The sequence below is a fragment of the Rhinopithecus roxellana genome, chromosome 1, assembly GCF_007565055.1.
Source record: "Rhinopithecus roxellana isolate Shanxi Qingling chromosome 1, ASM756505v1, whole genome shotgun sequence".
NCBI classification, from domain to species: domain Eukaryota; kingdom Metazoa; phylum Chordata; class Mammalia; order Primates; family Cercopithecidae; genus Rhinopithecus; species Rhinopithecus roxellana.
The window spans coordinates 182,625,652-182,653,189 of record NC_044549.1 but is presented as its reverse complement, the minus strand read 5'-3'; the positions used below and the strand labels follow the sequence as shown (position 1 = coordinate 182,653,189).

Genomic DNA, 27,538 nt, shown 5'->3' with positions numbered 1-27,538 from the left:
TGCATTTCATCCAAGTATTTGCCAATATCCAGACAAGTCTTCCATGCAGGACTGGAAATTGTGAAGGCTCTGGGCAGTTACACACCCTAGAAAAAGGGGAGGAAATGGGAGCATGGTTCAGAGCTCCCTGCCCATTGTGTAACCTCACCATTCACAGGAATCCTCTTAGCCTTGGGCCGGCAGGGGCACCAGAAAGAAGCAAAGGGCCACAGAGGAAAGCCAGGGGCTCAAGGAATGTGTGCAGTTTGGAGAGGCAGGGCTTCTTCTTCCTTTTTTTTTTTTTTTTTTTTTTGAAACGGAGTCTTGCCTGTCACCCAAGCAGGAATGCAATGGTGCTATCTGAACTCACTGTAACCTCTGCCTCCTGTGTTCAAGCTATTCTCCTGCCTCAGCCTCCCGCGCTGGGATTACAGGCATCCACCACCATGCCTGGCTAATTTTTGTATTTTTAGTAGAAACAGGGTTTTGCCATGTTAGCCAGGCTGGTTTCGAACTCCTGACCTCAGGTGAGCCATCCGCCTTGGCCTCCCAAAGTGCTGTGGTTACAGGTGTGAGCCACCGTGCCTGGCCGCTTCTTCATTTTTTAGGACAACATTCTCTTACCCAAACCATTGTGGGGCCTAAATCCATAAATGCTCCAACTCTGGAGGATTTAACCCCTAAAGACACAGACTCCGTGAGGCCCTTTGTGCTTAATGGAGATTCCAGACCTGAAGTATGAGAGTGAAAGACAGAGGGGGCAGCAGTGGAAGGAGAAGACTTGGGGGAGAAAACCTAGAGGGAGTGATGAAGGGAGGGGTGGAGAAGGGAGTGAAGGGGGGACAGGGGTTTGCAGGAGGACAAAGAGAAGAAAGCCCTCCACTTGGATCTTCTGCTCTTGGAACTGGAGCACTAGAACTTCCATCCTAATGTTCAGATTCTTCCTATGAATTTGCTTCATGCTCCAGTGAGGCTTTGTGCTCCAGTAGGCTTCTTGTTCCCATAAGCTGTCAGAGGGAGTGTCCAGAGGAAGCTGGAAAAGTGAATTTCAAAACTAACAGTCATCCTTTGATCTTGCCACCTGCACCCTGGAGCTCTCCTCCACTAAGCGACCATTTGGGAAGTAAGGGGAACATTTCCTTCCCAGCTGTATGAGAGGAGGCCACTAGGGTCCCACCAAGAGCTCACTTTCATAGTCTGGTTGGATGCAGTGGGATGCAGCTGCAGGGCTGGACTGAGGCCATAAACCAGGCACAGACCCAGACCCGGGCTAAGGAGAGGCGATGGTGTGGGTGCCTGAATCCCTTGCTAAGCCCTGTACACACCTATGATATAGCCACACCCCAAGGAGCTACACTTCCCAGAGCAAAGGCCTCCGGCCTGGCTTACTCTGAGAATTAGGTCACCTCCGCATCTTTCCTGGGTAGGATTCCTGACCCAGTCAGCCACATTGTCATCTGGGAAGAATCATAACCTGCAGGAGGAAGAGAGGAGGTAAAGGAGAAAGGGACAAAGTAGACTGAGACAAAAGTGGAAGAAGAAAGCACTGGCTCACTAAGAGAGCCTCTCTTCCCTCTGCTGTAAGCGAAGATTCGTAGGCAAGCAGGCTGGCCCGCCCAGTGTCCCCTGTGCATACCTGCCTCTGGCACATCTCAACGGTGGTCACCTTCTCAACCAACCACCCTGCAGAGCTGGGATGGCCACCAGCTTAGGCAGGTTCCACGGAGCCTCCCAGCAGCCGTGCCTGAGAGATCGTGCCCTCCGTTCTTTCTGCAGAGAGAAAGGGAAAGGAAAAATAAAAGTACATGTACATTTCTCATTTAGGTTTTGGGATCCCTCTCCCGCTTCTGTCCCTTTGGGGACAGAAATTAGCAATCATGGGTGCCTGTGTGGCTCCGCAGCAGGCTTGTCAGCTCCAAGGTGTACCTCCTTCACTCTAGCTGCCTTGAACTGATGCCTTTCTGCAATCATCTCAAGAATATTTGTCAAACATTTTGTCAGGCATCCTCCCAAATGCCTGAAAGACAGGACTGTACCATGCCGTCTTTCCCCCAATTTTACAGCCCCAGAGTGCACATGTCCACAACCACTCCCCTGCCTCCACCAGTTATACTGTCTATAAGGTAAGGCCACTCAGAGACCTCTTTCCTTTCACTTCTAAAATTCCTACCTACAGTGGTATACTGATCACAGCTTCTCTTTGTAAGGGGATCCTTGGAAAGCCAAATATCCCTTAGCTTGGCAAAAATGATCCATTTGCTCAATCATCTCAGATTCAATCACTATTTGAAACACAGTATTTAGCTTCCAAGTAAAACACAAACACGGACACACACACACACACTTTTTGTGAGTTTTATTAAAAATTAACAATGTCCCTGGCAATTAAGCTTGCAGAGTTTCCTTGTCCTTGGTTCCCTCCAGTGAATTTGGGACTTAAAAACTCCATGTTGAGGGGAGGACCTAGCCAGGGGTAGAAATCAGCCCTGACTCTCCCGGTGGACAGGGGCCCGACTGCCCCCACCTCACCCCAACTGACTTGTAGAGAGGTCTTGTGTGGTGGGGAACGGGGAGAGTGTGTCAGAGCAGGCTTTCTGAAGAAGGGGTTTCCACCCAGCAGAGGAAGTGTCCTGGGGGCAGAGGAGAGGATTTCACACAGCAGCCACCAAAGTGGGTACAAGGGAAACCCCTGGCTGGCAGGGGTGTAGGGGAGGTAAAAAAGAGACTAAAACAAGGACAGGGCAGGTGAATAGAGGAGGGCTCCCAGCGTCTGCCCTGTCCATCTAGGGAGCCTGGATTCTGATAGCCAGGGAGGGGTTCTGAGAATAAGAAACCAAGCAGCCCCGTGGCTGATTACCTGGTTCTTGCTGTGTGTGACTCTGGACACGCTGCTTAAGCTCTCTGAGCCCTGGTGCCCTCATTTATAACACAGGAATGATAACAGAACTCCGTTGGAGGGTGCTTGGCAGGGCTGAATCGGATGACCGGGCGAAAAGCCAGCGGTGGCACACCTTGCGCTCTGCGTAAAGGGGCGCCTATTATCACCTTGGGGAAGAATTGGACAGAGCGCCTGACGACGGGTGATTCTGTTGGGTAGGTGGGTCAAATTGACCGGATTTTCCAAACCAGATTCACACTTCCTGTGGAGACAGGTCGTAAAAGAGCTGGCAAAGGTGTTTGTAAACAAAAGTGCAATTCAAAGGTTGCCGCTGGGGGTGAAAGCAGCGGGGGTTAGGGGAAAGAGGCTGGGTGGCTGGAAGCATTCACTTCGCCCGGGGCACTGTCCCAGCCCAGAGGATATGGATGTCTTTGCAGTCCCTCCTCCTTTTCCCCCCTCTCCCGGTACACACACACACACACACACACACACACACACACACACACACACACAGTCGGAGCCCCCTCTCGCAGCAACCTCGGGACACGCGTGGTACAGCCCTTGCTGTCGTCCCGTCCATAGGTTTAGGGATGAAGGGTGAGAGCGGGTCGGCGACTGGGAGTGGAGGCGATAATGAGCCGAGTTGGATTAAATTGTCTCCAGCAGCTCCCAAGGCAAAACGGGGGGGCAGGGGCGGACACAGCGCGGCGTGGAGGGCGCTGGGTGAGGAGGAACGGAGCTCGGGGGCCGGCCCGGCGCTCAGCCAGCAGCGCCGCCTCCCCGGAGGAAGGCGGGGACCGGGAGGAGGGAGCGGGAGGAGGCGGAGGGCGGAGGAGGGCGGCGCGCTGAGAGGTTATTTGTGGTTCGCTTTGATCCCGAGGGGGAACCTGAAACTCTCACATTCCTGGCATAGCAGCCGCCTCCGGCCCAGGCCGACCCTGGGGCTGCGCGCTGGGGCGCGAACAGCCAGAGCGTCGGCGCCGCGGCCGAGAACACATCTCCGCCGCCGAGCTGAGCCGGGCCGACCCGGAGGTTGTGGTGTCTGACTGCGCCGGGCACCCTCGGGCCGCAGCGGTAAGGAAGGCTGCTCCGCGCTAGGGAGAGCGCGCGAGGCCACAGAAACGTGCCCCAGCCAAAGCTGTAGTCTCGGCGCAACCCGGCCTTTTCCGGGAGTCGGAGCCCCGAGAATCGAGCGTCCTCGGGGCGCAGTGCGCCCTTTCGAGGCAGCCGCAGTGCTGGGCAAGGGCCGTTCCACCCCGGGAGCCCAGCGCCCCGGGCTTTGCGGGGCTCTAGAAGCGCGCGGGTCCCTTGGGGCTGGGGGAGAGGGGAGAGGGCCGACTCCGGAGAGAACAGCGACGGTGTTTCGGGTTGCGGGTAGGCTGGGGTGGGGGTGGCGGGGGACAGGGATGGAGGCGCCGCTTGGAGCTCAAGTTGCAGGGTCCTGCGGGCTGATTTGGTTAGGTGGGGGTTACAGGTGCCTTTGCCCCCAACTAGTCCAAGAATTCCTCTTTGTCTTCCTTGGAAAATCCTCTCTGGAGCCACGAATTGGCTCTCACTTAGAAAGAATGCAGCCTGCTGTCCAGCCCGGTGACGTCAGCGTTAGAGTATTTGGAAAACAAAGAGGGCTCGAGAGGGAGGGAGGCGGACCCGCGATGCTTAAAGACCTCTCCGGGCCTCGGGCTACCCTCACCGGCTCGCCCCAGGCGTACCAGCGACCATCGGTGCTCCAGGTCCGCCCGGGCTCGTGGTGGGGCGGGAGCCCTGGCTGGGGTGCGAGAGTCTCCTAGCTTGGAGACTGTCACTTTGGTTCCTTAGGCGAGCGGGATCCCAGGCCAAGGCTGGAGACGCGCGCTGGCTTAGAAAGGCGGCCTTCAGAGAGCGCAGCGGGCGAGCGCAGCAGAGGGGCGCGGCCGGGGGCGCGGAAGAAGGTTTTAGTAAAGGCTCAGGCGTTTTGGTGTCTGAAAGGACGTGAATCCGAGGGGCTTGGCCGGGACAAATTCGCGATGAGAGGCCTTGGAGGTGTTCCTTGTTCCCAGTCCGGGCACACTATGGAGCGCCTGGAATCTGTCGGGAAGGCTCCGCATTCCTTCCTGCCGCTCCCCTGCCTCTGTGGGAGTCGGCCCAGAGAGTGATTATCTTAGGAAATGCCCGCAGATAAAACTCCAGGGCGAACTGAATCCCATGCGAATTGAATCCCATTTGCTTGCTTTGCCTCGGGTAGCTCCGGAGTCTTGCACATCTACCCCTCCTTGTGTGTGGGGGCGGGGGGGCGGTGCATGACTGGGTGCCCTCCAGACTCATTCCCCCACTCCCCACCCCCGGGCAGCTGTAGTCCTGGGGTGGGGAGAAGGGAAGGATTGGGAATGACTGCTCTGCTAACATGCCATAGCCCAAACTGAAGCAGGACACTAGGGCTAGTTTAGTGGCAGAGGAGGGGCCACATTCCTCCCACCCACCCCCCAATCGCTGCCCATACACACAGGACCTGTGGCAGTGTGGATTCTGTTTAGTTTTCCCTGGAACCCAGTTTGGAGATTTGTGTTGGAGGAGGCGTGGAAAGGAAGCTGGGTGAGAGAGACAGGCAGCTTTCCAGTCCGTGAGCCACTGGGAGCCCAGACTTAGAAGGGAAATCCTTTCTCTGATATTATCTCCGAGCACTTTAGGCTCACAATCCCCTCTCCTCTGCCCCAGGTCTCTCAACCAACAACCTCCCCTTACTTCTCCAGTTGGCCCAAGTCAAGATGGGCTTCCTTGACACTGATGTCAAGAAAGATGCTGAGTGCCTGTCCCCTATGTGCTTAGAGGACCAGTGGGGTCTTTTCCAAGTAGCAAGTGTGTGTGTGTGTGTGTGTGTGTGTGTGTGTGTGTGTGTGTGTGTGTTGAGGAGGATAATATAAAATCAAAGACATCATGCCATCCTTTCTTTTTCCTGGAGCTCTCTTGCAGTTACTGTCAGCACAAAGACTGACCCACTAACCTTAATGGGTGGCACCCTTTTGCCTCATCTCACAATACCATTGTCCTCTTGGAGCATTTTTATTCATCCCTTATTCACCAATTCAGGTGCAATTCCTCCTTCTTCCTGTTAACCTTGCGGAGTGACTGCCAAGGTCATCCCATGACAGGGAGCCCCAGATTCATTCTGTCAGCAGCCCTTGATGAAGCAGAGCCCAGGCCCATCCTCCAGGAGCGCTCTGATTCAGGGAGAGTAAAAAAAGTGGGCAGGGGTTCAGCGGGCTAGAGGGTGGTAGGTTGACTGTGCCAAGGCTGGGCTCTGGCATGCCTCGGTGTAGAGGGTCCTGGGGGCCTTTTGCCTAGGGCTTCTATTGGACTGCATGCATTCTTTATCACCTGCCAATAAACTGGGGCCCCATCCACCCCTAGACTGAATAGCTAAGTGGTTAGATCTGAACTAGGCCTGCCTTGGAATTGCCCATCAGGCTGTTTGATGTGTAGCTGGCTGTACGGGCGGTGGTTCCTGGTGGGTTATCTTCTGGTTTCCTGTTGTCTCTCTCCAGGAATAGTAAGTCACCATGAATGTTATCATAGTCATTGTTTACCAGGATTTTCACTGTACCAGGAGCTCACAGGCCACTGCCTGTTTTTATTCTCATCTCCATGAGTCAAGCAGAATTCTTTGCATTTTTCTGGTGGAGAAACTGAGGCTCAGAGGTTAGATAACTGTCTTAATCAGTAGATAGCAGCACTGGTATGTGAATCCAAGCTTATGTGACCCGCCCCACCCCTGCTCTTCACTTTTATGCTTTCCACCAGAGTAATAATGGAAATCCTGGAAAACCTCATCCTTTCCCATGGACTCCCACTGATTGCTTTTCTCTCTCTCTGTCTCCCCCCCCCCCCCCCCCCCCCCCCCCCCCCCGGTGCTCTGGGGCCAGGTGCCACCGGCCATTGTCCAGGCAGCTGTGTGCAAGCCAAAGAAGCATGAGGACACTGGAAGACTCCTCGGGGACAGTCCTGCACCGCCTCATCCAGGAGCAGCTGCGCTATGGCAACCTGACTGAGACACGCACGCTGCTAGCCATCCAGCAGCAGGCCCTGAGGGGTGGGGCTGGAACTGGGGGCACAGGGAGCCCCCAGGCCTCCCTGGAGATCCTGGCACCAGAGGACAGTCAGGTGCTGCAGCAAGCCACCAGGCAGGAGCCCCAGGGCCAGGAGCACCAGGGCGGTGAGAACCACCTGGCAGAGAACACCCTCTACCGGCTGTGCCCACAGCCCAGCAAGGGAGAGGAGCTGCCCACCTATGAGGAGGCCAAAGCCCACTCGCAGTACTATGCGGCCCAGCAGGTGGGGCCCCGGCCACATGCGGGAGACCGAGATCCCCGTGGGGCCCCCGGAGGCAGTCAGCGGCAGGATGAGACCCTGCGGGAGCTGAGGCACGGGCACGTGCGCTCGCTGAGCGAACGGCTCCTGCAGTTGTCCCTGGAGAGGAACGGCGCCCGGGCCCCCAGCCACATGAGCTCCTCCCACAGCTTCCCACAGCTGGCCCGCAGCCAGCAGGGCCCCCCACTGAGGGGCCCCCCTGCTGAGGGCCCAGAGTCCCGAGGACCCCCACCTCAGTACCCTCACGTTGTACTAGCTCATGAGACCACCACTGCTGTCACTGACCCTCGGTACCGTGCCCGCGGCAGCCCGCACTTCCAGCACGCTGAAGTCAGGTAATTCTCCCCACCTTGGGCTTTCCAATTCCTGGGTTTCCTCCAGCACAGGCTCTCAGGGAGGAGAGTCTCAAGATCACAGCTTGTGTCAGAGCTGGCCAGATCCCCACCCCACCTCCAACCTTCCTGAGAAGGGACAGCTATTGCCTGGCAGAGAAGAGAGACGTAACTGAGGTGGCCTAAGAAGTTAGTGGCGTCCCTTGCCTTAGTTCAGAGATAGGCACTATTGTCTGCTGAGCTTTAGCATTCCAGTAACTACCGTCCCCAGAGGACACAAATCGCAACAGGCGGTTAAAGGTTCGATTTCAGAAATAACTTCCTAAAGGCAAGGTTGGGAATCATTGCCAAACTGTTTCCAAGTTAAGTAGGAAGAAGGTGGGACCTCCTTCTCTGGAGGTTTTTTAAGAAAATGTGAGCAACTTGCCTTCTATGAGTATTGGGAGGCATTCCTAAATAGAGGCTGGAAAGGCCCGGTGGCCTCATTAGAGATGTCTCTGCATCTTACACCAGGGCAGGAGCTTCCCTGTCTCTCCTCTCCATTTCCTGCCATATGCTCCCTGCATCTGCAGCCTGCAGTGGGACAGGATTCTGGGTCCAGGTGGGCCTCTTTCTGGGGAGGCTCAGAAGAGGCTGCTGGGTCAGGGCAGGGACTTAGAGTTTGAGTCTGAGTATGCTGGGAGGCCCTCGGGGGATGTGATTTGGTTTTCCTTTTCTAAGTGCTCTTTCTGGCTACCATGCAGAGCATGGTTTGTGAGGGGCCAAAATGGAAGCAGGAAGACTTGGGGGAGGCAAGAAGTCTAGAGAGTTTGGAGAAATGAGTGTTCCAAAAACAAGGCCCCACCTCAGGCTTCTCATCTGGTCCAGCATCTTTTCAGAGAAGCAGACAGAGCCATCACTGCTGCATCTCCCGCTGTGGGAGTCCAGGAAACCCCACCAAGGGACCCCAAGGATTTCAGACTCTTCCTCTGGTGGCCCAAGATCAAAGTCTGGTTCTCTTCATGCCTGCTGAGTTTTCCTTTAGTCACCCACTTTCCCACCGTCCGGCCTTTCCTTGCTCTCGAGAAATGTGTGACATGATGGGGTTGGTATGGCGGAACCAGAGGATGGAGCCTCTTGGTTTCTCTCCAGCCTCCACCCCCTCCAGACTCGCACCTTATCGCCCTTCTCAGGGCTCGGTCAGGAAGAGTTTCGGAAGCTGAGTGGTGGTTTCTTCTTTTGGGCCAGCCTTATTGAACTCTGTCAGGAAAAGATAGTAATCGTGCCAAGGAAGTAGACTGTTTGCAGGAGAACAAAAAGCGGGGGAGGGAGAGGACGAGGAGAAAGGAAAGCAAGTGTGAAGGGAAAGGAGTTGCTATTCTTTCTCAGAGCTAAGTCATCCCCAAAGAATGCCAGTTGTGTCTGCCTGGCCCAGTGCAGGGGGGAGCAAGTTCTTGAAGCAACCTTGAGAATGGCCATTTTAGCAGTGGAATGGAGAGTTTGAGCACTCCAGTGGGGGACCCTCTTCCCAGCTCTTACTGGAAGCCTCACCTTAGGTAGTAGGAGAAATACATCTGCCCAATATCCCCTTTCGGATGATCCGATGAAGATTATTTGTTAGGAACTTGGGGCTAGACTCCTAGCCTAGGGTCCTGAGAAGAGCAGGGGGGCCATAGGCTGTATGGAGGCAGGAGGCAGGGGCAGGCTGGGTGTGCATGAATGCTGACATGATGCACCCAGAAGGGGAATTTGGGTTTTGCGGGGCTTCTGGGACTTGGAAGAATCTTTGTGAAACTGAGGCAGTTGTGACACTGGGAATCACAAGGTCTCAGAAAGGCTCTTGGACTCCCCATGTCCTCTTGGCCTTTGCTCCTTCCCTCAACACGGAGCCCTAGGGGTGATGTTACACCAGTGCCAGAGGCCAATACAACATTGTCCCCAGAACTCAGCGACTGCAGTAGTCTAGAGGCAGCCCTTACTCCCAAGGAAACCCAGAGTTTGGGCCACAGTTATTCTCTGAACTGAGGGTAAACCAAGGTTCCTACTAGAAGAGATGGAGGATGGGCCACCACCACAGGAGCGCCTGCCACCCACCCAGCACCGGCCCCGCACTCTGCCCGGCCTTACATAGCATCATCCTCACAAACCCTGGCAAGGCTGGAGACCCTCATGACGCAACAGAGCAATGCCCAGTCTGTGGGGCTGAGGCACTTGCCTAAGGTTAAACAGCTGGAGCAGGGATTTAAACCCCTATTTGTCAGACTCTAGAGCTCAGACTCTTACCCTGGCATCTGTCTCACTGTTCTAACCTTAACTGGAGTCTTCTAAAAATGATTCTGGGTGGGTGGGGGCTGGGGGGTGGCAGGACTTGAAATAGAAAGGAGAAAATGAGTGCTGCTTTGGCAGTCTTGAAACTGGCCACTCGTGTAATAGACATAAGGTTGCTGCTGGGGCCCAGCCACCAAGTTGTCCCAGGGCCTGGAAGGTTATATGCTCAGTCATGATTGACATGGCCTCCAGCCCCAAAAAGAACCTTCCATTGACTAGAAGTGTCACGGTGCATTTTTCAAGATGACATATTTAAGCATTAGTTGCTTAGGAGGCCCAGGAGTGCTCAGGCTGATCCCCAAGGCCCCAGTCACTGTGAGGCGGGTATGAAACAAGCATCCTGACATGAATCCCCTCCAGCTCTGCTGTCTGACTCTTGAGAGCCTCAGGCAGAAACATTTGGAAAAGGCCTTCCCCACGGGTCCCTGCCTACCACTGGAGGGTTGAATAATTATCTGCAGCAATTTTAATAATATATTAGTTATGAATAATAACCATTTTCCCTGTATGCCTAGGAATGGGGCGACTCCGGGCTGCTCTGGGTGGGAGCCATAAGGGTCTGTGCTGTCTCTGAGCACCGTCTCTTCTGTTCCCCAGGATCCTGCAGGCCCAGGTACCGCCTGTGTTCCTCCAACAGCAACAACAGTACCAGTACCTGCAGCAACCCCAGGAGCACCCCCCTCCCCCACATCCAGCTGCTCTTGGCCATGGCCCCCTGAGCTCCATCAACCCACCTGCTGTGGAGGGGCCAGTGAGTGCCCAGGCCTCCTCAGCCACCTCGGGCAGTGCCCACCTGGCCCAGATGGAGGCCGTGCTGAGGGAGAATGCCAGGCTGCAGAGGGACAATGAGCGGCTGCAGAGGGAGCTGGAGAGCTCTGCAGAGAAGGCCAGCCGTATTGAGAAGGTAGGCCCTGCCAGGGCTTCAGAAGGCCAGACCAGAAAGAGACCCCGAGGGGCTACTGGGGAGTGGGTAGTCCAAGGAGAGGCAGAGGAGCCTGAAGACTGTTTGGCTTGATTTCCCCCATCCCTCTGTTCTCCACCTCCCTCACCCCTCATGCACCCTCCTGAGCTGACTCCAGACAGCTGGGGAACAGCCGAGAGGCCGGCAGAGCAGGCCTGGAGCATGAGCAGTTGCTGGCCAGTGGTGATTAGAAAGAGCCCATTCACCAGCTCCTTGCACACTCGCACCCTTGCCCTGCACACACCCCCTCTCATGGACACCTCCCACAGAGAGCCCTTTGTGTCCCCCACACAACAGCAAGTCTGTTCCAGGCCAGCCCTGGCGAAAAAGAAAACTTCTCCTCTGGGAAAGACTTGTTGGAATCACAGGCCAGCTAAGAGCACGTGCGGAACCTGCCAGCAGCCAAGTGGGAGGAGCAGCTGGGGCCCAGCTGGCCCTCTGGGTGGACGGTGATGCCTGGGGGACCAGGCAGAGGTGGCTCAGGCTTAGACCTGGTGCCTGCTTCTTTAGTGAAGGGTTACCAGTTTTCTGCTGAGGCTCAGTTTTAGCAGATGGCCTCAGGCCTCCCTTGACTGTCCTGTGGTGTCCAAGTTAGGTCAAACCACCCCAACATGGCTGGAGTCTTTTGGTGCCCACTTCTGGCCAACCGTACTCAGTTTCTTGGTGGAAGTCAGCCAAACGTAGAATGTTTCTTTCTGGACATTGGGCACAGGGAAGCTGTGTTTAGTCACCCTGCAGGCAGCTACTTCCAAAGTACCTGGCCCTAGGTTCATTCAGCATCTGGTCCTTGGGGCAGCTGATGGACCGTTGCTTGCTGGTCCCAGCAGTCCAGTCTACTTTTGGAGGCTACAAGCTTCTGATCATCCCACCATAGTCATCCCACCAAAACCTGGAGGTTTTGCTCCTGCTTGGTGTCCTCTCATCTGTCACCTTTTCTGATGGAGAGTAGTGGGTCAGCCTGGAATCACTCCCTAGGAGCTCTCACCTTCCTTCAGCTCTGCTGTCTGCCTCTTGCAGCTGGAAAGCGAAATCCAGCGGCTCTCTGAGGCCCATGAGAGCCTGACCAGAGCCTCCTCCAAGCGTGAGGCCCTGGAGAAGACCATGAGGAACAAGATGGACAGTGAAATGAGGAGGCTGCAAGACTTCAACCGGGATCTTAGAGGTGAGAGCCAGTCACACAGGTGGAGGTTGGAGAGCCTCTGCAGAGGGCTTACTTCCTCTGTTCTAGAGAAAAATTGGGACTCTATTACCTGCTAAAAGTGCAGATGAACTCAGAGAGCCAGGCTGAGACTCCTCGGGAGCTGCCCTGATAGAGAGACACTTGTCTCTATGTACTGCATCTCGGATCCCCTCAGGGAGCTCCCATCGTGTGGCCCAGATGATGGCTTCTGACAGAGGAGGCTGCCTCCCATCAGGCCCTGAGCTGAGCCGGGGTTTCCTTATGGCCCATCCCTAATGTGGAGGATGCAGCCCTGTCTTGATAGGATGTCAGGAAAAATCCCAAGCTGGCAGCTTCACCTGACACTAAAACATCTTTCCTTCCCTTGAAACAGAGAGATTGGAATCTGCAAACCGCCGCCTGGCAAGCAAGACACAGGAGGCCCAGGCCGGCAGTCAGGACATGGTGGCCAAGCTGCTTGCTCAGAGTGAGTAGGGGCCTCACTAAGAATCCTGGCCTGTGTGCAGGCAATGGGACTGCTGCACACCCTCTGGACCAGGAAGATTGGCCTTCCCCCTTGCAAAGCAGTACTTTAGGAGCAGGTTTACTGCCTACTGTGTGCCCAACACTAGACTGGATCTGGGGATAGTGGGGAGAAGTGGCTTCCAAAGAAGAATAGGATCTAGTTGTGTATCTATTAAGAAGATCACTTGACACTAGAGGGAAAGCCAGGGAGCAGTGATTTGCTGAGCTTCGGTGCTGACCATCAGTGCAGTGCATTGGGCAGTGCGGGAGGCAAAGTAACGCTGAACACGGGTGAGGTGAAGGAGAAGGAAAGGTCGTCTGAGAGCTTCCCAGGGAGTTCCAGGCAGCAGAAAGGTCAGGAGTGTGCAACGGGAATGTGAGAGGCAGGGGGCATGATGGAACTGGGCCATAGCAAGCCAAGTGGAGGCACTTGAGACAGCCAAAAATGGGATCCTAGACCTTAACCAACAGATGCATTCTAAAGGAGACGGTCTAAGCATCTTTGAAGAATGGGCAAGTTCATTGACTAGTCCATTCATTAATTAGCAGATGTGTTTTGAGCATCTGGCAGATGTTCAGGAGAGAATGGGAGCAGGCCCAGGAAGGTACCATGGCAGGGAGGTCAGGAGAGAAGTGGTGAGCTTAAGAAAGGAGCAGGTTTCCACAGATTCAAAAGAACAAGGGGGGTGGTCCTTGAAACTGGTGATTAGGAGCCCCAGTGGCCTGAGAGAGACGCTCCGTGGGGATGGCAGGGGTGGAGAGCCAGCCAGAGGTGAAGGAGTTATTGGGCGGTTCAAGAGGTACATGGGGTGGGGTGGGAAAGGGAACCCTGAGCTCAGCGGTAGGAGGCTCTAGCAATCAGAAGAGACTAACAACAATTATTTATTGAGCTCCTACTAGGAGCTTTACTGCCGTTCAGGGTGTTTGCAGAGAAGTGGAATGGGAGTGGTTGGTAGCTGGGTAAACGTGGCTTTGGGGCTTCACAGGAACTCTACTATGAATGGCACAAACAGTAGTGTGGGGTGCAGAAATGGAGGAGCAGCTTGAGGACCTAGCTCTGGCTGGCAGCACCCCTATCTTCCTTCAAAGAGGGTTCAAAGACTAGGGCAGGGAATGGGGGAACATAGCACTGAAGGAATTGACAGGGTGGGGCAGGAGGTAGGCTGGTCTCTACTGGCTGGGTGGGGTGAGGTGGCAGCGGCTTAAGGTCTCTGGGAAGGAGTCAAAGGGAATGAGGGAGAAAGGGGATGGGGCAGCCCTGGGGTTTCCCTGAGGAGTCTGGGGAGGAGAAGCTGCAAGGGCAAAGCAGATGAGGGTGCCTGTGGAGGAAGGCGGACTTTTAGGGCCTGGCTCTGCCAAAGAAAGGAAGCCATGGGGCGGGTTTCTGGGAGCTTGCTAGGGGGTGAGAAGAGGGGGGCCGGCCGGGAGGCGTTTCCGCTCCCCGGGGAGCGAGTGAGCGCCGGGCTGTTCTTGGCTCCTCGCTGGAGCCATTAATCTCGCAGCCGCGGGTGACCTGGATGCCTGGCATTCCAGAGCCGCGAGCTGTTCCGCTCCCGGCCCGCCCCCCGCCGCTCCCTCCCGTGCGCTCTGCCTGGCGCCCTTCGCCCGGCTTTTAGGAGGAGGGAGGGTGAGCACAAAGGGAGCCTGGAACGTGGAGGTGGGGCCTTGCTCGCTGCCCAAGGCGCATCCCGGTCCCCTCGGGGCCTCGCCTGCCTTCCCGCCCGCCTCCGCTGGCCTCCGGGCGTCCTCTTCCCACCGGCACCCGGGCCACTTATTTCTTACTGAGGGGCTCACCTTCCCGAGATCCCGCAGGCCCAGGGCTTTATCAGGGTCCTGTTGGCAGGGGATGGCCAGAGCCCAAAGCCTCCCAGCCCCCACCAGGGCCTTAGAGGTTGGACAAAGCTGCAGGAAGCCTCTGGAAACAGAAGGCTGGGTCCGCTGGCCCCTCCTCCCCTAGGGTTGAGGAAACCCAAGCAGCTCTTCCTTGCTCCGTAGTAGCTATTGCAAAGGCAGAAAAGATGTGTCTGTTTGACCTCCCTTTTATCTGGGATCAGTCAACACTAGGAAAGTGTGGCCATTATCATCAATGTCATCTGCTTTTCCTCCTAGGCAAGCCACGCAGTCCCCCAGCACTGCCTTTCTGGCCCCTCTAGGGCAGCCGTTCCCCCTGTGGATCTGGCCTTGAGGCCTGAAGCCGGCCTGTTAGCTCCACCCCCTTGAGAATGTTTCTCCTCTCCCTGCGCCTCAGATTCTCCAGCTATAAGATGAGACAGAGTCCTTTCCCACAGAGTCATGCTAAGGCTGAAATGAGATGCAGGCCCTGGGCAAATTGTGAATGCACAGGTGGAGTAGGGGAGGGTCCTCCCTGCCTGAGTCCAAACCTGGCTGCTCCTCCACCCCACTCAATGGATGTCAAGCCAGCGAAGTATGAACACATACGTTTCAATATTATTGGACTTCCCCTTATTTTCCTCCACGCCACAGAATGATACCGTCCTGGGCTCAGCCTTCAAAAATCCAAAATGAGCCAAGAGCTAACCTGAGTTGCCTCTGTGTCCTCCTTGCCCTGCCCCAGGGTCCTGAGTAAATGAATCCTCCCTTCCACATGCCAAGGTCTCAAGCCTTCACTCTTCTGTTGCAGAACTTGTACTGTCCTATGTGATAGGTTCTTAGCTACATGTGGCCCAAGAATTGAAGTTAATGAAAATAAATAAAATTTAAAATTCAGTTCTTCCGTCTTACTGGCCACATTTCCAGTCCTCAGTAGCACGTGTGTCTAGTAGCCACTGCATTGGAGGGTGCAGTATAGAACAGTTCCACTCTGGCAGAAAATTCCACTGAATCAGAATGCTGTTCTAGAGACAGTGCCTTTAGGTTCATTAGCGGGGGCCCACAGCCCTGCCTGCCTCCTGCTCTCCAGCAAGGAAGGCAGCTGATCCACTCCTCAGGGGGCAGCCTGGGACTCTCAAGGGGCAGGTGCTTGGGAGGTGGATTTAAGGCTAGAGCATGAGATGGAGGGCTCTGTGGTCTGGTTTGGGCCTTTCCTGGCCATGCTGAGAGGGCCTCTGAGCAGAGTTTCTTTGGGTAATTAACAAAATGATACAAAAGTCAGGATAGCTGGACCCTTACACACTAATCTTTGGGCCATAGTCATTTTCATTGTGCTGCAGACTTTGCATTTCTTCCTGAGCCTGGTTGCTCACATCTCAGTGGTCTTTTCAGACCATGGAGGGAAATGTAGCCCTCAACGGCCTGGGTCTGCAGAAGGAGCCCCAGAGCTCTGGGTGGCCTGTAAGTACAAATGCCTCACCATGTAGCCAGAGGCAGCCTGGGCCTTTGTAGTGTGGCCAGCTGGGGTTTCCATTTGGCAGCACCATTCACCTCCTATGTTCCTCCCCTGTAAGTTGGGGATCCCAAATCCTACCTGGAGGGGCTGGAGGATTCGTGGAATAAGATGTGTAAGTGCCTGGTGTGTGGACAGCAGATGGTGGTTCTGTTTCCTCTTCCTTCATTCTCCCACTTGAAGGAGGACCATGTCACAGCCCACCTGAGCCACTGTTTTCTCATCTGTACATAGGCATCACAGTTCCTACCTCAGCAGTCTCTAGCCGTCACAAGGTTCAAGGAATATTGTGGATGTGTTTTAGACATGGTAGCCCCTGGCACAAGTGGATGGTGTTTGAGGCTGTCCCATGGCAGTATGTCCCAGTAGAAAGGCAGGGTAGCCCAGTTGTTTACTCCTGACTTAAACCTGAGCCTCAGTTTCTTCTTCCATGAAACAGGCTTAATAGTGGTACCTTATTCGTGTTATTTGTGTTACTGTTGAGAGAATGAGAAGCAACTGTGCTCATCCAGTGGTCAGCACAGAGCCCAGGAGGCAATGGGGCCAGCCAGTGTGGTCACTGTCACTGATCAAACCTCTCTCTCCCTACAGGCTACGAGCAGCAGCAGGAGCAAGAGAAGCTGGAGCGAGAGATGGCACTGCTGCGCGGTGCCATCGAGGACCAGCGGCGGCGTGCCGAGCTGCTGGAGCAGGCTCTGGGCAATGCGCAGGGCCGGGCGGCTCGAGCCGAAGAGGAGCTGCGCAAGAAGCAGGCCTATGTGGAGAAAGTGGAGCGGCTGCAGCAGGCACTTGGGCAGCTGCAGGCAGCCTGTGAGAAGCGGGAGCAGCTGGAGCTGCGTCTGAGGACTCGTCTGGAGCAGGAACTCAAGGCCCTGCGTGCACAGCAGGTGAGCTGAGAAAACCTGTGCAGGTGTCCAGGCTAGGGCAGCATCTGAGGATGTCAGCTTCCCTTCCTCCTCGGGGACTGTAGGTTTGGAGGCTGGGGCCGAGGCCCCAGGAGCCCCTACTTAGATCTAGGCTGCAGGCCCCTTGCAGGGCAGCAAGGATGATTGCTGTCTGCTCCACCTTTGCTGCGTGCGCCCTTCCACTCGTCGTCTTAGCAGAGGTCCTGCCACCTGGCCCACATCCAGCCTCAAGGGACTCCTGTCCTCAGCAGCAGCAGGGTATATTGTCCTTGACCTCTAGAGAAAGTAAGTTAGGAACCTGGATACAGAAGGCCCTCGAGCTTTTTTTTTTTTTTTTTTTTTTTTTTTGAGACGGAGTCTCACTCTGTTGCCCAGGCTGGAGTGCAGTGGCGTAATCTCCGCTCACTGCAACCTCCGCCTCCCAGGTTCAAGGGATTCTCCTGCCTCAACCTCCTGAGTAGCTAGGACTACAGGCACGTGCCACCACACCCAGCTAATTTTTGTATTTTTAGTAGAGATGGGGGTTTCACCATATTGGCCAGGCTGGTCTCGAACCTCTGACCTCATATCATCCACCAGCCTTGGCCTCCCAAAGTGCTGGGATTACAGGCATGAGCCACTGCGCCCAGCCACCAGCCAGCTTTTATATGCCTCCCCGAGATTGGGAGGAAAGATGGTTGCCCTGATCCATAGTGCTTAACCTCACTTTGGACTTCTGTGTAAACAACTCTTGGTGTTTACAAACCAAATAGTTATTTCTCTACTCCCAAACCTACCCTTGCGACAGTTAGCATGACTGAACCCCCAGTTTGCCCAGTTCTGTTCTAATTTACACCAATTTTCCCAGTATAACTATTGGTAGCACCCCCTTTGCCAGTTTGGAGGATTATTTGTTTGGTCTCTATGCCCTTGGCCATAAGATTCAGGGCAGGGGTATGGGGACCTGTGCTGTACCCCCATTTCGGTAGAGGGAGGATGGGGAAATGTATGCTGTGTATGGCTGAACAACGCATACGTACGAGTGACAGTCCTTGTGTGGAGGTGAAGACCAGTGGCTGCCGCACCCCAACCTCCACCCTTGACCACGGTCTCCACTCCTTGCTCTGCAGAGACAGGCAGGCGCCCCAGGTGGTGGCAGTGGCAGTGGTGGGTCCCCAGAGCTCAGTGCCCTGCGGCTGTCAGAACAACTGCGAGAGAAGGAGGAGCAGATCCTGGCGCTGGAGGCCGACATGACCAAGTGGGAACAGAAGTATTTGGAGGAACGTGCCATGAGGCAGTTTGCCATGGATGCGGCTGCCACGGCTGCTGCCCAACGTGACACCACTCTCATCCGACACTCCCCGCAGCCCTCGCCCAGCAGCAGCTTCAATGAGGGTCTGCTCACTGGTGGCCACAGGCACCAGGAGATGGAAAGCAGGTTCGGCATTGCAGGCCAGGCACCTGAGGTTTGGGAGGCGGGTGGCAATGTCCAGTCACTGCCCTGCCCTTGATCCCTGATAAACAAGCCACTTTCCCCACACAGCTCAGCAGTCCCTCCTGCTTCTGAGCTGAACCTGCATGCTTGGCACACCAGGCACTGTAAACTTGCATTTGCCTAAAAATACCGAGTCCTTGGTCTACCCAGGAGACTCTTACTGTGGAGGTGTTGGGTGCCGTTTAGGGCTTGGGTCCTGCCTCCCCTCTCAGGAGTGCTGCCCTCCAGGATGAGGGCTGTGCCGCCGCTATCATCTGATGACTCTGGAACCCATCCATGATGGCCTGCCTTTCCTGGTGTGGGAAGGGCCCGGGGCCTTATGCACTGGTGGTTTTCAGAGCCTGGGCTCTAAGAGCATCAAATGCCAGAGCTGTGGTACCATATTCAAGCCCCCTCTAGGTCCCTGATACAAGCACAGAAGGATCCAGCCTGGCAGGGTTAGGGGAGTGGGGGTGCTTTTCCTCTAACTCCTGTGAGGCGGGAAGGCTGGAGGCTGCTGGATCTATGGGTCTGACAGTGTGGGCATGGCCTGTCACCCCTCAGGTTAAAGGTGCTCCATGCCCAGATCCTGGAGAAGGATGCAGTGATCAAGGTCCTTCAGCAGCGCTCCAGGAGAGACCCTGGCAAGGCCACCCAGGGCTCCCTACGGCCTGCTAAGTCGGTGCCATCTGTCTTCGTGGCTGCAGCAGCAGGAACCCAGGGCTGGCAAGGGCTCTCTTCTAATGAGCGACAAGCAGCAGACGCCCCTGCTCGGCTGACTACAGGTAAGAGGAGGCTGCTGTTGGGATAGATTGAGAGGTAGTTTCTCCTGGGCCTGAACACAGATTGCCAGACCTTTCCTCCCAGAACTGAGGCTCATAGGAGCCAGGGCTTCCTGATTGTCTCCCAGGGGAGCTGGCTTATTCTCTGCGTCTAGTGACTCTACAGCCCATGGCTCTCCTGCCGGTGTGAAGAGGGGTACTTAGTCCCCATCGCCATAAATTCTATCATGCTTCAGCCCCAGCCACTGAACTGAGAAAAAGAGAGCTTCCTGTGCAGATGCACCTTCTAGGCAAGCCCCCTCCACTCTTCCTTCTAAGCAGATGCCACGGAAACTCTAGAAGATTTAATCTACAAAGAAGGGTCCCAACACCCGAAACATTTGGAAGCCAATCCAATCTGGTAGTTATTCCCATTTTAAAATAGGAGCATTTTTAGTCTTAAAGTTCTTGCAGATCAAGAGCAGCTCACTCCACCTTGACTCCCCAGTACGGGCAGTTAACTTACAGTGTCCTTCACCAGGGCCACATCTTACAGGCATGGCAATAACCATCCACCTACCTTCCCAGCAGACAGGGCACCCACAGAGGAGCCAGTGGTCACATCTCCCCCTGCTGCCCATGCCAAACACGGAAGCAGAGATGGGAGCACCCAGACTGATGGCCCCCCAGACAGCACCTCCACCTGCCTGCCACCGGAGCCTGACAGCCTTCTGGGGTGCAGCAGTAGCCAGAGAGCAGCCTCTCTGGGTAAGTCCTCCTGACCCCACTTCTGTGCTATGCAGGGCCAGGGGAGCACTGGGGTGTGAACTGGAACACCAAAGCCTTATCTTCCCAGCCCCCTCCGGGTCATTGCCTGCACTCCATGGGGAGCCCTGCATAGCCAGAGGTGAGCAGCGCGCCTGGCCCACCTCACTGTGAACATGAGGGGTGGGTGGTTGCATGAACAGGGAAATTGGAAACCCTGATTAGAGGCAGATCCAGAATTCAGAAAGAAAGCAACCAGATGGGAGGCACTTTAGCTCCTCTTTCATGGTCTTCCCTACATAGTTAATTTCCAATTTGATTATCCAAGAGAATGGAGCTTGCAAGTCATGCCGATGGCACTCTGGAAGCCTGTTGAGAGTCCGGGAAAGAGAAATCTGAGAAGATGCCATTTCTTTTTCCACTCCCCTTTCACATTGGCCTTTGCATATTTGCCTGTGCCTCATGATCTCAGAAAACCACAGGCATGAAAAGAATGCTGCAGCCTCCCTCCCTCAGGGCTCTCCATTGCTCTGTCTAAGCCCTCCAACCAGTTCAAAGTTAGAAACAAATGCATCTTACACATCAGAGGTTGGTGGGCTGGGCTGAGCACTGAGAGGGTGCAGAGCAATGTGCTTGGTTGGCCACGTTCTGGGAACCTGGGCAGCAGAGGTGGGAAAAGTTGGTGAAGAAAGATCGTTGTATTTAAAATGTGCCAGGATTTTAAAAGCAATCTAGTAACACTCATTGGCATGTGCCCGTGTTCTTGTCTCTCTCCAGAATCTGTAGCTACATCCAGAGTCCAGGACTTGTCAGACATGGTGGAGATACTGATCTGAAGGAGGTGGTGCTTCAGGACTCTGAGCCATTCGCTCCCCTCCTCTGCCCTGTGCCACTCTCAGCCATTTCAGCAGCCTGTCAGCCGCTGCTCTGTCCCTTTCCCCAGCCAGACGCTCACTCCTATTGACCATCTGGTCCCAGGAACTCAGGAGGAGGACCCCAGGGGAGAGGAGAGCTGTGAGAGCACCAGCGCCCGCAGAAGACTCTGCTTCTTAGCCCACATTCCTCCTGGCCTTATGGAGAATGAGGATTCAGCCTTGACTTGTTGCCCAAGGCCTGCTACTGGGGTAACAACTGACAGCTCAGAAAGGAGCTGAGCTCCCTCTGCCCTGCCAGTTGTCAGTCAGGCAGGGAGGGAGGGGCTGTGTTTGTTGGGGGACTAATTTCCAAGGACGGCTGCCCGTGGACACCAGGCGGACTGGTTCACTAATTAAGTCAGCCATATTGTTCTCTGGCTAAGTTTGGTTCCAGCCAACCTCATCTGCTCTTCAGTTCCTCACTGCCTTCCTGGGATACTAAGACTTGAATCTTTTGGGGACTATTAAGGGTGTTAGTCTTGGAGAAGCCACAGCCTCACCTTCTCACTTGCTGTGGGTTAGGGACCATTAAGTGGACTGGGAGACAGTGTGCAGTTTGTATATAATTCCCTTTCTTGTGGAACAGAAGACTGAGGCCTGCAGGTTCCGATGTGTCTCCATGGGCTGTGCTCCCCTCTTCCTACTGTCACAGTTCCTGAAACTTCTGACTGGCCTCCCAGTTATGCCTCCTCCTCAAGTTCCTGGCCCGTGGATGTTAAAGCTGCTTGATTCCCAGGATCTCGGCTGCCTTTTCCTCCATCTTGAGCCCTATAAATGCCCACGGGACCCCCACCACCAGCCTCTTGAAGTGGCTCCACAGCTCCTGTCCCTGGGACATCCTGTCAGTTTGGTCATAAACCCTGAGCCAGATGAAATGAGCCACCTTGAACAGACATCTGCCATGCCCCCAGGTGGGCTTCAGTGGCCCTCCCCAGTACCAGTTCTCTCTGAGAAACTGGAGATGTTGTCTTGTTCGCATAAGTGTCTTTGTTCCCACCTGGAGGGTTTGGGAGAGGAGCAAAGCGGTTGAAAACTAGTTAATGAGCTACCAGAATCAAATAGTCATCTGAATGGAGCCCCCATCACAAAACAGTGCCCAGGAGGCTGGCTCCTCAAGCTACCCATGCCCAGTGCCCTGAAGCAGGACCAGATGCTTTGGAATTGGGGTGCAACACCCACATGGCAGCCTGCTAGCAGCAGTGACTCCGACTTCTGGTCCTAGAGAATCCCTCACTTCAGCCCCAGGAGCTATTGGTGGGTTTTAGCAGTTTTGTCTTTACCGTTTTTAGTTCTCCTTGATTCTTTGTGTTCTTCCTTTATCGTTTTTAGGTTTGGTATGTGTTGTTTTATTTCCATGGTTCCTCAAGTTTCCTTTTTAAACATTTGCATTTGCTGGACAATTGCATATTTTTTTTAAATTCCCCTACCCCCGTTTAAAGCTGAAAAATACATTTGGTTCATGTGCATTGTTTACAAAGCAAAAAGAAAAAAGAGAAAAAAAGGCAAAAAATATCGTGAAAGAAAAAAAAAAACGACTTAATATATTTTGGATTAATATTTGGTATTTCTTTTAAAGTATTTTTTGTGCTGTGAACGTTTTCTGCCAAAGACCATGATGTGTGTCTGTATGTTTTAAGTTATCGTAAATATTTAAAATGTAAACATGGCTGTTTTGTTATGCCACCCTGTACCAGGATTGCTGCCGCATTCCACTGGGTATAACAGTATTTTAATTAAAAAAAATAATTAAAAGTGATGTCTTTGCACAGGTGAGACTTTGCACTGAGGGAAGGGAAAGGGTGAGGATTTTGGGGGGCCACCCAAGTCATAGTCCAGTCTCTTCAAGGACCCAAAATAGAATCTAGGAATTTTGTGAAGCTACATTAAGGGCACAGTTGGAATGAGGATGTGGTTGGCATTTTTCCCCTTTCATAGGTAACATTTCTTGAAGACTGGGAGGGGAAGGAGGGCCTGGCAGATGGCAGCCTCCCCAAGTAGCTCTGTTCTAATCAGCTTTGTTTGGCCACATGCTGTGGTTATCCACAGTGGGAGTGGGTGTCCAAAGATGGCTTTATCCTTCCCCCACTCCTTTTCCCACTCCCACCTAGCATATAAAGTCTTGTCCGAACCATCCAGAAGGCCGGGCATCATGCAGAGGACATTCAAGGACGTGGCGTGTTCTTAGCCACTGCCTCCCTCCTTTGCTGTGACATCACCACTCTTTCCTGATGCTCAGGAAAGCATATTGTTCCAATTCAAAAAAAGAGAAAACCATTCTCAGTCTTGCTTGTTCTTGTATCAGAAACAAAATACCTGCCTTGTGCTTCCACAAGTGTGGCAGGACACTGAGGTTCCCCGTCAGCATGTGGCCATTAGTCAGCTGGCCATGAGGCAGCAGCAGGCTACCAGACAGCCTACATGTCGAACGGTTCCCCACCATGGCCGTGAACGAAGTGTCTTCAGGGCTAGTGTAGGAACTCAGGAGCCATGTTGATGAGTAACTAAGTTGAGATCCTAGAGAAGGTGTCTTCCCGAGCCAGCTTACCAGCCAAAAGTATGGAGACAAGCAGGTGGAAGAATTGGAAACATCCAAAAACTTTTCCAGCAACTTTGCAGATGGTGATAGGCCCCACTGGATGAGGAGCTCTCCATGCAGAGGCATCAAACCCACCCCATGGCCACACCTCCATCCAACCCTCCAGCCTGCCTCCTGCCACTGAGGCAGTATCTATGCCGGCCTTCCTCCCATTGAGTCCTGAACTGGAGTCAGGTTACTCAGGCAGGCCTGGTCCGTGGAGGCAGCCTGAACAATAGGGCTCCTCACCCTCCCACCACTGCTCCTCCCTGGGCCACACCAGCCCATGGCTACATCTTCTGAGACTTGCTGTCCAAAACAAAATGTCAGTGCCTGTGGCAGGGAGCTCCAAAGCACAGCTTGGTAACTCAGACCTGTGAACAATAAGCCCTGACAACAGTGCCATCTCACCCCAGTACCTTTGGCCAGGGGCTTCCAAAGCATCTGCACCTTCTGTGAGATCCAGTCTGTGGAAAGTCACATTAATGTTTCTTTGGCACAGACCAAAGAGAATAGGAAATCAGTCCCAGTGTACCCAGCACGTGTACATACATGTGCATTTGTGTGCATGTGTGCACATGCGTGCCTCACCATGTGTCCCAGAGACAGATGTGGGGGGCACCGATATCTTCTGGCTAGTGTCCCTGCAGGGCATGGGTGCTCTCTAGCCACATGGTCACCAGTGCATCTGAGTGACATTTCCTCTCAGGAAAGGGGATGAGTGAGCTGCTCGGTGCCCTGTGAAATGCAGTCTAATGAAGTTCCGGAGCTAGTGAAGCTGCAGGCTGTGGCAGGGATGGTGAGGCCCTGTGGAGGGAGGTGTTTGCCCTCTGTGTCTAACACCTGTGAAGGGATGGAGCCTGGGCCAGAACCCAGGTGGCTCAGCGGGGCCCTTTGGAGCCCAAGTTCCTCTTTGAGGGGCAGCCCTAACCTGCCTGCCCTGCCTCCACCCAGTGCCTCCACCAGCAGGGCTGGGGATGTGGCTCGGGGGCAGCCCATGGCTCCAAGGGCAGGAGGGCAGCCTATGAGTAGCTGCCCCAGCCTCTCTCACTTCTCTCACCTCCTGGTTAATTGTTAACTCTTTCCCTGGCATAAGTACGTGCCAGGCTCAGCAAGCTTGGTGAAAATATGCCAAGACAAGGGCAGAAAAATGGGGCCATCACCCAGAGATAGCCAAAGCCACTTTACAGCCCCCGAAGAACTCCACCTAGACAGGAAAGTTTGCAGTACCACTCTGCCATCTCCTAGCACAAGTAAGGGGCTGGCCAGGATGAAGTCGTCTCTGAGCAGGCCTTGCTGGGAGTGCCTGACCCTTCTGGAGGTGGTCCAGAAACCCCCGCAACCAGCAGTGCATTCCTGGACATGCCGTGCCTGGATCTAACACATGGGAGAAGTGCCACAGCAATTGAACGCTCAGCATCTTTTTTTTTTTCCAAACAAGATAGATTTCACATACCATAAAATTCACCCTTTTGAAGTACACCATTCAGTGGTGTTTTGTATCACAGCATCTACTTTAAGCCAGTGGTCAACCACAGGTCATCACCAAATGCGCCACCAGTGGGCCATATGGACACAATTAGAAGTGTTATTGGGTCTGCTGCCTTCACACTTGTCGGCTCCTCTTTCCTAGGCTGACACTTTGAACTTTCTATTGCAGACAGTCCCCTTTCACCCATCCTGGGCCCAGCAACCCCAGAGCACCTCTGCTGGACTGCAGCCAGGACACTATCTGCTCTGAGCTGGAGCCTCCGACATCTCATTCCCTAGGCTGCCAGGGTGGAGGTCCTGAGGTTTGGAAAGAAGGCCCGTCAGCCCTGAGGTGCCCATGTCTGCTAAGGTTTTCTGGAGTCAAGGAGCATTGGCAGGGGTGGGTCCACTTTTGTGAGGTCTGAAGCTTATATAATTTGGAGGACCTTCTTTAAGACAAAGAATGCAAAGTGGTGAATACAAAATTAGGTCTAGAGTTTTGGAAGGGGCCTGTTCAAGTGAGCACCTGAGGTACAAGGTTCATTAGCTTCACAGTAAATCTTTGCCTGCCTGGGCATTGGGCATTGTGTTTCCCTGATGGGAATGGAGCTCTGGGAAGTGCCCAGGACTTCGGTTCATCCTTGTCTCTCCCAGGTGAGGCTGGGATCTGGAAGTCAATGAAGTTGGTTTTTCTTCTGCAGATGAAGTGGCTGGTTCTGGATACCCACTAAAAACAGCCCGTTCTGTAGGGCGGAGGTACCCATAAAGGGAGCCTGGGGTCCAGGTGCATGATGGGGTTATCACCGCAGAGCCTGGACGAAAGGGCTGACCAGTTCGCTGAGGACCAAACTGTAATTGACTCTCATGTGCACCCTGCTCTCACCCACCAGCCAAACCTCCAGCCCCCAGCGGGAGTGGGAGTGGGGCATATCTGACAGTGGGCTCTCGGAGTGCCCTGGAGAGCCATGCCACTTGCACTTGATTGCAACAGGGACACATTCTACTCTAGTCTGTGGACCCGTCAGCTTTTGATTCTGAGCCAGCCCGGTGTCATGATCTGTCCTGAGATAAATGCCTCTTGCAAGTCCAAAGGCTCCTACCTGGGGGCACATTCCACTTGTGTTGGGCAATAATTTGGTTATTTCCCTGCACAGGTTTGTCTCTTCTTGCATCAAGTTGGCCTTCTTTTCAAGCTTCAGGAGCCTTGAAAAGAGCCCTGCCCAGTCTCTCTTCCGAAGCCTTTGCTTGCTCAACACAGTGTACTATGGAAATCTTCAGAGCATGTTGCATTATGGCAAAAATACCAAAATATCAACCATAGAGTGACTAACTACAAAAACCACAGCTAGGTTTGCCTTGAAAATTATAATAATCTTTTTTAACTTAAAAAGAAAAACAGGCACCCCTCTCTTTCTTTCTCCACCATCGTAGTGTGTGTTTGGCTCCGCCTCTCGCCATGTCTTCTCACAAGACTTTCAAGATTAAGCAATTCCTGGCCAAGAAACAAAAGCAAAATCGTCCCATTCCCCAGTGGATTCGGATGAAAACTGGTAATAAAATCAGGTACAACTCCAAAAGGAGACATTGGAGAAGAATCAAGCTGGGTCTGTAAGGAATTGCACATGAGATGGCACACGTATTTGTGCTGTCCGAAGGTCACAATCGCGTTACCATGTCAAGCTGAAAATGTCACCACTATCTGGACAGTTGGACGTGTTTTTTTGGGAGTATACTTTTTCTCTCTGAATCTGTTAGGAACATGCTGGTTGACTGGGTTCCGTAATAAACACGTGAGACCTTTCATTTCAAAAAAGAAAAATAGGCCTCCTTCCCAGGGGCTCCGGATTTCACCAGCCTTGTGTGCACGCTCAGCCATACAAACTGCACAGGGGTGGCTCCAAGTGCACTGTGGCCTCTTTGAACTGCAGGCCTTTGCACATCCCAATCCTTTTCCTCGCATGCCTTTCTCATCTCTTTTCTCCTCCAGCTTGAACATCACTTCCTCCTGGCAGTCGCCCCTCTGCAGCTTCCTTTCTGCTCCCACAGGACCATGATGGGGAGGAGAGCTGGGGCATGCAGGATGGAGGAGCTCTTGCTAGCAGACATTAGTCTGCGGCTCCTCTTGGGTGAGAAGGAGCCACAGGTAAAAAGACATAATCGAACTTTTCAATGATACAGGCGTTTACTCTTGTCCTTGCGCTGGTGTCACAGGTGGCCCTGCTTGAACAGTAGCCCTGCAGGATATTCTGACCAAAGGTCTCAAGCCCTTCCTCCTTGGCCAGGCACCCGAGCCCCTTTGCCGTTCACTGAAAGTGGGAGAGGTGGGAGAAGGTAAAAGGAACTCTGTGGGTGGAGTCTTCAGGTCAGAGAAGGAGAAGCTGAGCCCGAGGGCTTGGGGAGCGGAGTGGATGAGCAGGTGGAGGTGGAGGTGGGTGTGTGAGCCCAGAACTGGCCCTGCCAGATGGCTGGTACCTGAGTCAGGCCCAGGCGCTGACTGCCATGTGGGCAGTAGCCAGCCCCAGTCATGGGAACGGCAGGCGGAATCAGAACTCTCTCCACCCCTAGGAGGGCCGCACCTGCCTGGAGCTTCTCCTGCCTGGCCCTGACAGCCCTGGGCTCCCTGAAGGAAAGGATAGGGGCAGGGGCAGTGGCAAGGGTAGGGTGGGGTGGAACACTTGTTATCAGGGCAGCAGTTCCCAGCCATGCCTTGTAGTGTTTGGGTCCCTAGAATAACTCACAGGGGTTGTCGATCAAGGCCACAAAGATCTGAGCCAGGCAAGGTCCAGGGAAAGGCTTTCCCAGAGCCTCCATGCCATCCCCAGGTGCCAACCTCCCTCCCCTTCCTCCCTGGAAGCCAGAGCACCACAATA

The 27,538-nt window shown here is 54.2% G+C and overlaps 2 protein-coding genes and 1 long non-coding RNA gene across 9 annotated transcripts; 2 read left to right on the top strand and 1 right to left on the bottom strand.

Annotated features, from left to right (window-relative positions):
• Window positions 1–488: 488 nt before the first annotated feature.
• LOC115898688 lies at window positions 489–3,769 on the bottom strand. 2 transcript variants are annotated; one of them, XR_004058371.1, is made up of 5 exons: window positions 3,395–3,769; window positions 2,837–3,119; window positions 1,616–1,749; window positions 1,369–1,453; window positions 489–1,012 (listed from the first exon to the last, which is right to left on the bottom strand). It is a non-coding gene; the product is annotated as an uncharacterized LOC115898688 (long non-coding RNA). The 2 variants fall into 2 exon arrangements; XR_004058372.1 differs by lacking the exons at window positions 489–1,012; window positions 1,369–1,453; window positions 1,616–1,749 and adding an exon at window positions 2,361–2,609.
• AMOTL2 (angiomotin like 2) lies at window positions 2,960–22,389 on the top strand. Of its 6 annotated transcripts, none has more exons than XM_010364850.1 (10): window positions 2,960–3,071; window positions 6,738–7,533; window positions 10,435–10,741; window positions 11,816–11,960; window positions 12,352–12,444; window positions 16,417–16,712; window positions 17,840–18,147; window positions 18,748–18,968; window positions 19,536–19,712; window positions 20,487–22,379. In XM_010364850.1, the coding sequence occupies exons 1-10, from the start codon at window positions 2,960–2,962 to the stop codon at window positions 20,543–20,545; spliced, it is 2,514 nt and encodes an 837-aa protein (XP_010363152.1). In that variant the 3' UTR covers window positions 20,546–22,379. The 6 variants fall into 6 exon arrangements, with proteins under 6 accessions (XP_010363152.1, XP_030789940.1, XP_010363151.1 ...); XM_030934080.1 differs by lacking the exons at window positions 2,960–3,071; window positions 19,536–19,712 and adding exons at window positions 3,808–3,931; window positions 19,748–19,851 and having other exon boundaries at window positions 6,754–7,533; window positions 20,487–22,389; XM_010364849.2 differs by lacking the exon at window positions 2,960–3,071 and adding an exon at window positions 3,808–3,931 and having other exon boundaries at window positions 6,754–7,533; window positions 19,533–19,712; window positions 20,487–22,389.
• On the top strand, window positions 20,783–26,280 carry LOC115899689 (putative 60S ribosomal protein L39-like 5). Its single transcript, XM_030937999.1, has 3 exons — window positions 20,783–20,833; window positions 21,846–21,877; window positions 26,100–26,280. Exons 1-3 carry the CDS (start codon window positions 20,783–20,785, stop codon window positions 26,278–26,280), a joined length of 264 nt encoding a protein of 87 aa, XP_030793859.1.
• Window positions 26,281–27,538: the final 1,258 nt, after the last annotated feature.